The sequence below is a fragment of the Sprattus sprattus genome, assembly GCF_963457725.1.
Source record: "Sprattus sprattus genome assembly, chromosome: 4".
NCBI classification, from domain to species: Eukaryota; Metazoa; Chordata; class Actinopteri; order Clupeiformes; family Clupeidae; genus Sprattus; species Sprattus sprattus.
Window position 1 is genome coordinate 22,693,294 of NC_137923.1, and position 8,324 is coordinate 22,701,617.

At 43.4% G+C, this 8,324-nt stretch overlaps 1 protein-coding gene across 2 annotated transcripts in view; it reads right to left on the reverse strand.

Moving 5' to 3' along the window:
• Window positions 1-7,599, reverse strand: part of glra3 (glycine receptor, alpha 3) — a gene marked incomplete at both ends in the record, with an annotated part of 57,051 nt that extends 49,452 nt beyond the window's left edge. For both annotated transcript variants that reach the window (XM_080837923.1, XM_080837922.1), the window contains one exon: window positions 7,532-7,599. In XM_080837923.1, coding sequence (XP_080694049.1) covers window positions 7,532-7,599 — 68 coding nt within the window. The remainder of the gene's footprint in view (window positions 1-7,531) is intronic.
• Between the last annotated feature and the right edge of the window lie 725 nt (window positions 7,600-8,324).

The window sequence follows — 8,324 nt, forward strand, 5'->3', positions numbered from 1 at the left end:
TAGTCGACAGGTCTGGAGTGGCTATCTGATACGGAGACGTAGATACAGAGGTTCTCGTGCTCTTTTTCTTCCAATGAGACCACAGGCATCCAGTTGCTTCTCACTGCAGAGTGAATATGATGTGTGATGGCAAAAGGTCATATTGAGAGATGCCAGACCTATGATTCTGACAAGCCTGTTTACTATGTTGTTCTGTATTCAGTCAATAGCTTCAGGAGATGCCCTGCATTTGTGTTCCCTTCTGTTAGTGTTCAATAAGGCTTTGATCATGTGGAGAAAAAAATAAAACATTATAAAATGAGAAAAAAAAAATGTTTTAGTCTGTTTGTTTGTTTAGTATACCTTTGAAGTTCAATGAATGGATTTGGACGCACTTGTCTGTGTGCTAGTTTATGTACTTTTTTAAATTATCCTCACCAATGCTAATTAGCATGCCTGGGTAAAATAAGAATGTGATAGATATACACTCTTGTCTGTGCAACTCACTGACTGCTGTTGACTGAAAGTTAATAACAGTGTTAATTTGCATCGCACCATACATAAATGCAATAATATATATCCAGTGGCCTTCTCATATTAGAACATGATATTATCTAACGTTATAATGGAACACAAAACACAATTCATTCCAGAACATCTAGTCCTAGGAAATCTACAAGGACAGCACATCAGAAATCACATCTCTCAGAGCCCTAACCTGTGTTTTACATAACAGGCATTGAAATACGTCGATAAACACTTGAATAAACTCATTTTTTGCACAATAGCTTCCTCGTCAATAATCGCAAAGTGAAATTATTTAAGTGTTAGTCAGTCAACCAGAGCGCTTTGAAAAGTGACTCATTGTGATTCATTCTGGCCTTTTCGGTACACCACATGAAAAACTCCCCCACTGTAATGCACTCACAACACTTGCTTGGCCTGTGTGGTGAAGCTCGCAAGCTTAATTTGCTCTGATGGTCGATTGCTAACAGGGCTTCCCAGTGCTTCCTATTGTGTTTCGCATTCGTGCGAACGCACTTGACCGTTGCACCCCCCCCCTCCATGTCCCCCCTCATGACAAAATGAACAGTGATCTTACTGATGCACACACTGATTATCACAAGCGCACACCACTTAACAGCATACACTTAACACCCGTCCTATCTTAAAGACCTTTTGAGTGAAGAGTGGTATTTGGAGATACAGAGGAAAGTGCCCAAATCAGGAGAGGAATCCAGCCGGAAGAATCCAGCCAGCAGGCAGCTGTGCAGGACATCCAAGTGCATGACAGTGGAGCGCATATCCGTCACTGGATTTAGACAGCTGCTGACAAAACCGTAGCTCATGCTTTTGTTTTTTGAGTTTTTATGTGCACGCTTGTAAGAGGGAGTGGGACGAAAGGATTAAGAGAGATAGAGAGTGCCTACACATTGGCAATCTGGAGTGTCAGCATATCCAATGACCTACATCAAGGCACACATGAGCTGAGTCAACATCTCAACCAGGCCTGGACTCAGCCCTCCTCCCACCCTCCCAACATGCATATTCCGTTCTACCACAAGCAGGAAGCAGGAGCAGAACACAGTGTGTTTGGGGGTCAGAGGTGGGTTCGAGTATGAGGCCCCTCCAGCTGTAGTGTGTGGAGCCCACCCATGCCAGGCCTGACGTGTGGCTGATCTGTGGTGAGTGGCCTGGCCTATCAAGCCCCTTCAGTCATGCCGTCTGCCTGGCTCAGATGTAATGATTGCCACAGTGGGCATTATTATGGATAGGCAAATGCACTGGTCACCCCAGGCTCAGTTTAAAGCTCCGGCTAGCTCATCAGATGAATAATCTCCTGGCATTGGCAGCCCTTCTGTGACACAGGCAGATTTTCCCTGACCTCATACAGAATCATGCTAGGGTCCATCCAGATATTGATTGTTTTTTTCCCTGTCCTTGTGAAAAGGTTTTACAGTGTTATTACAATAATATTTTAAATGGAAACTTTTTTGTCGTGGAACAGAGGAAATGTACATGTCAGGGCTCTTTCTTGGATTATAGTCATATTATTTTAGATGTTTGTGCGTAACTGCTCTCTCTTGCTCTCTCTCTCTCTCTCTCTCTCTCTCTCGTGAGCATGTGACACAATGACAATTTCATATGCATACAGCATACATACACCTTCAGCATCACTGAACCATATAACCATGTCATATATTTAGAAATATACACACCAAAAAGGGGTAGTGTGGTCATTAATATGTTACAAATTTTGCTTGTTGTTTTTATATATATTGCATCTCCCCTTCTAAAGTCATCCGGCATCCAACAGCCTTTCCTCTACACCCAGGAAAGCTCTGAGAAAACTTAAATAAACATTTTTTAAGCTGCTTACAGTGGCGATGTGTCTCTACACCACCCATTTCCTTCTCTTTTCCTCACTGCACTGCTCAGTCTCCCATAGACTCTCACAGGCGAAGGTATTCAACAGAAACACAGAAAGAATAACTTAGGGAGCAGTCGACACATCCCACAAACCTTATCTATAATGCAACAGGCCTGTCTAATCCTTTTCTTACTTTACATACTTGCACAAACAACGTGCAGCACAAACTCCTAAAACTCTCTCAAAATGGAGAAAAGGAATATGATTTATAAAGAGGGAACAAGGCAAATTCCTACTCTATGAGGCAGGTGTCCATATTACATGAGAGAAAGAGCTACAGGATGCAGACAAAAAGAGCCATGTAGAGTTTTTTTTTTACCAGAGCAGTGACTCATTGCTACTGTGTGAGTTCTACTAGTTTACCAAAACATCAAAACCGTCTGCACTAGTGAACAGAGAGAAAGAGAGAAAGCGAGAAATATATATATATATATATTTAGAGAGAGAGAGAGAGAGAGAGAGAGAGAGAGAGAGAGACAGAGAGATAGAGAGAGGATGTGGGTTACAGTTGTGAGCATCTGCTTCATCACAATACAAGGGCTTTAAAAATGCTAGAAACGCAACCCAAATAGGTTTTTTGAAACATCTGATGTAAAACCACTGCATGCTCGACATCACGATGAAGCACAGATGTTTTTTCTTTTTTCTTCTTTCATCTTAACCAATCAATTCAAGGTGAAGCAGATCAACACGTGCATTAAAAAAAGCCAGATGTGTGTGCATCAAAAGAAGCCATATGTGTGCATTAAAGAAGACAGAAGTGTGTGCATCAAAAGAAGCCAGAAGTGTGGGCATTATTCAGAGGGGGGTGCGCCCGCATGGCACTGCCACAAGAGGTTTGTGAATTCTCTAGGGGTGAGATCACAAAGCATGGAGATTCTGGTGCCATGTGAACATTCAGGGCATCAGAGCACTGACCATTCAAAAACAACAACAGAGTCTGATCTTCCCTTTAGCTGAGTAATAAAGCTGTAATAAAGTGGTAGTGAAGTGTCACAGTCACTGGCTGGATGACCTGTGTCATCCCTGCATGCTGCCAGGGCACCAATTTGTCTTTAATGTCCCTCCGCCCCAAACCATGTGAGTGATATGAGCTGGCAGCACAGTGGTCCCTCAGACAAAGACACTAATCAAAGAAACTAGCGTGAACCCCCCTGCCTCCCTCTCCTTGCCTCCACCCCTCTCTCAGCCTGTTTAATTACATCTGTTCCTCTTCAGCCTGCTATCTTGCGGAGGAGAGTGAACAAGCTCCACAATGGAAAAGGTGTCTCCACTCAGATGAGTGTGCTTGCTACATGGAACAACAGAGGCCTACCTGTCTACACCCGTACTTCTAATGGACGGGAGTACATAATTAATATCACTTCCCTTTCTCCTCATCTTCTAATGGGTAAGAGTTGTATTATTAATCACAGCCTGCACAAGACTTCCCTTTGTGCTCCTCGGTGTGCATTTTCTATAACATGTCCTTCATTTTAATTCATAAGTGCAAGGACATGTTAGAAATGCAGAATTTGCATAATTGTCTTAAGCAGTAGATGGGGTGTGACAGGATCCCATCCTTGTTGGCCAGAGCCTAGCTCTCAGTTAACAATCAGCCATTAGCAGGTAATCAGCAAACACTCATGAACACACACACACACACGATAAAGAAAGGGAGAGAAAGTGGAAGAGAAAGAAGGAGAGAGGACTGAAGGAGCCACCCCCACCATGCACATAGCTACACATACATGCATACGCACACAAACGGACCGTGGTCATCCCTTTGGTGTGCTAGCCGCCTAGCATATGACTCACGTTCATGCGACTCATAAAAAAAAAGCCTTCACAAATCCATCTTAGTGCAGATCCCAGTAATGCTCTGGCCGCACGGAAGGCATGCCTGCCCCGGGCCTGAGCTTCAGGGAGTTCTGACGATGACACAAGCCCCAGCAGGGCGATGCCAGCAGACCATTTCCTCCTGTATTTACAAGACATCAGGGACAGGTGGATTGGCCAGGGAGCGGAGGGGTGGGTAAGGGAGTGGTTGTGAGTTATGCCTTTCACACGTGTCCGTTATCTGAAGTCAAGCTTTCTTTGCGTGACCCTGTGTCTATGTGGGGTTTGTATTTGCAAAAGTCAAAAAAAGCATTACATAGCAATGTCCATTAACCATTAGCCATTGTACTTTACTCGTTTTACTGCTTTCACAATATTGCATTTGTCAGGAATGGGTTTACATTGTGTGGCAGTTTGCATTGGAATGCATCTTGAATACATCTGTCCTCACGCATGTCAATGTCATCACAGGCTCTAGCTTTACGATTGGCTGAGGTACCACATGTCCCTGGTACAATAAATGAAATGTGGGACCAGAGACAACTGTTACCAAAGGAAAGGAAATCAGAGTGACAACCGTTAAAACTTTCTGTGTGTGTGTGTGTGTGTGTGTGTGTGTGTGTGTGTGTGTGTGTGTGTGTGGGTGTGTGTGTGTGTGTGTGTCTGAAAGTATCTGTTTGGTGTCTGAGAGTATGTGTTAGAGAGTCAATGTCGATGTGTTGCACATTTGGACATGCACTAAAGTCTTTCACCTTTGTAATCCTTTGTGTGCTTGAACTCTTTGTGAATTTGTTATTTCATTTTTTCCCTGCAGGTCTTGCATGTGGCATGTGATCGGTGTCTCTCTCTCTCTGTGTGTATCTGTGTTTGAGAGAGAAAGTGTGTAGTGTGTGGGTGTGCATGTGTTTGCCTTGCGCATTTGTGCATGCAAAGGGCTGCATGTGTTTGCTGTGTCCTTTAGGCTCCTGACTGGCCCGGACAGTGTGCTGGCCTGTGCGCTGTTGAGAAACATGCTGTTTACCTCAAAGATGACTGATAATCCCCCGTCAGGCACGTAGGGCACACATAAACACAGGGCTGGCTGCGCTGGACTTATCCTCTCTGCCTGACTCACAATATTTATCTATTTTCTGTTCACTGCTCAGAGGGCTGCCTTCCTGAGCTGCCTATTAGGAAGGAATGCTGTGGCACCCCTGATAGAAAATAGCTGGGTTCCCCCTTTATTTGGTCTAGGTTGACATCTGGCGATCTGACTCACCGCTGTGGCAAGTCACACTCCAAGGCATTTCCCAGCTTTATATGAGATTATAAATTGGAAAATAAATAAATAAAAACTCTAGGGTAGCTGCCTCACGGACAAAGCTTTTGCTCTTTATACAGTCCTGTTAAATATTAATTGGTCAAACTGCTTTCTTAAAAAGCGCTCAAAACACCCTGGTGACTACTGTTCAGCATGTGGTCAGGCATCCGGATCACACACCCTCGGCCTCAATCCTCAAAAGCAGTCAAATGGAAAGCATTTCTGTTTTAAACAATTTCAAGGCAAGGAAAAAGCATTGGAGTCTATGAAATGGCCACACTGGGCTCTATGGCCATTCTGGGCACTCTGCGCACTCTCGATTTGTAACTCTTTATTCTTCTGTAGCACCTACGTGTAGTCAAAACACCAAAACAAAACTGAAGTTTCATTGGCCTCAGTGGGTCATATGAAAGCTTAACATAGGAGTTTGTTGGGGGCTTCAGAGCTCCCGCCTGACTATGTTCAGAGACCTACAGATCAAGGACAGCAGAGGACAGTCTCTTGAGAGAAAACGAGTCCTGGCAATGAGAGGAAAAGACGAGCGCTCGCTAGGCACGGCTCATGTCGTTACATCGATTCAGTTCACTTTTAGCTTAGATGTTCGTTAGTGGTTGCTCTATTGTCGCCACCCACATTTGTTGGAGCTTGGTTCTGTAAACTTCAACTTCAGTGGCTTTAATGATTATATCCTTTAAGTAGCTAAACAGATTGATATCCTGAAACAGCTGCTTCCAGTGGCAACTCTTTCCGGAACAGTCACTCTCGTCATCTACCGCTGGTAGGTGGAAGATGGTGTTTCGCTTTCCCTGTCCGAGATCATTGTACACAGTGGCGTTGCTTGAGTGATGTTTCAGTACATTTTTGTAACTTTTTGTTCCAATACAAAAGACAGATCTACGTGATCAGAATTCCACCTGACAGGCAGTGAACTTTGAAACAAACCTGTGTCGTTTTTTAAATGTATACTGTTTGGTGTATATTGTATACTACGATACGAGTGATTTATAAAAATCGAATATTACAGCAAAACATTATTTTATCGTGGAACATGCTCGCTCGCTCTCTTACACACTCAACACACACACACACACACACACACACACACACACACACACACACACACACACACACACACACACACACACACGCACACATTCACACAGTAAACCGTTAATATTTTACTAGCCCCAGTACTCCACCATCCTAACATTATATTACGTAACACACACAGGGAGACAGTCATCTAAGGAAAAGCAACTCAGTAAAACTGCCTGGCGTGTAATCCGTAACACCTGTCTATAATATTTCTGAATATACCCACGGAATAGGGGTTTCATATGAATCTATATGAATACTTCGAATTCATTTAAGTGTACAGTAAAAATATAATGCAATTTGATAGCGTGTGCTGACAGTCTTGGGTGAAAACCTGATCTAGCTCAGGGTAAATGTCACCTGTTACGCACGTAATTAAAACGTGCACAAACTTTCCCGCGATATGGATTAAGAGTGCTCGATGATGAAATGAGTGATCCAAAAAACGAGGGTATTGTGAGTCGAAGCGAAATATAAATCAAACCTTTATAACTAACAGCAAACTACACTTTGAGCGTATAACGCTCATCACGGACACATCGACTCGTCTGATGGACAACGTCCACAATGTAACCCCAAAAGGAACACAGTACCTTCACATTTAGGTGAAATATAAAATCATTTTAGACATATTTAGAACACTTAACCTGGTCGCTCGTTGCGTCTGGGCAATACAACGAGAATGGGCAAAGTTAAGGAATCCTGAATTTTGAGGAATCCTGAATTTCACTCCTTGGTACTCAAGGTAACAATGTAGCTTACCTGACAGTATCAAATGAGTATTGTTATTGTTTGGTTTTAACGAACAGGCACTTAAAACGAGGTATGTACACAACATATATTGGCCTTTCTAAGGACAGACTTCATAAAATGACATTTTGACCGTTTGGTGCGCCATTTATCCTTACCTCAACAAAACTATTTCCCATGCGAAGAATCCCCAGACAGCTACAGAATGCAGCCTTTTCCGAGTCATCTCAAGGCTGGAGTTATACAGATGTACACCCCGGAAAGCCACTGCTCTCTTCCGCACTTGGGGTGTCTTGATTTCAGAACCCCGGACAGCGCTCCAGCTGTTTTCGCCACAATCCAATAAGCGGCAGGTTGGTTGCGCTCGGTGAACACGGAGACATATCAGATCTGGAATTCCACATATTCTAAAAAATGTACGCGCATATAATCAGTCGCTGTCATATACGTTGCATCGATGACCGAAAGTGATACACTCAGGTAGCGCACTGACTTTGGAAAGAGAACAAGCGCGTGATTGATTGCATGGAGCGACTTGAGCGTCTCTTTACATTCAGAAACATTTGAACAGTCCTTAGCAGCGAGGCTTCATAAGCCCGCCCCAGATGCGCGCCTGAATGACAGTACATTCCTCCACTCCCTTGGTAAATAAGCAAGAACCAATCTAGCTTAAATTAGACAGCCACTTAGGTTGCAGATGCGTTTACTCTCCACGCCATCCGTTGAAAAAATACATCGTTGGAATTTACTGAGCAGATAATCTTAACGGTGGTTGGTTGCCATAACAGATTCATCACGTCCTGAAATTAAGCACATTTAACGTGTGGCTTTCCTTATGCTTAAAGGCTTTCAAAGCAATTTCACTCCCTAATAATTGGGTGCCCAAGAGATATAGATTTTTTTATAACGGGACAGTATTAGCCTATATTACACGTAGCCGGAGCTATTATT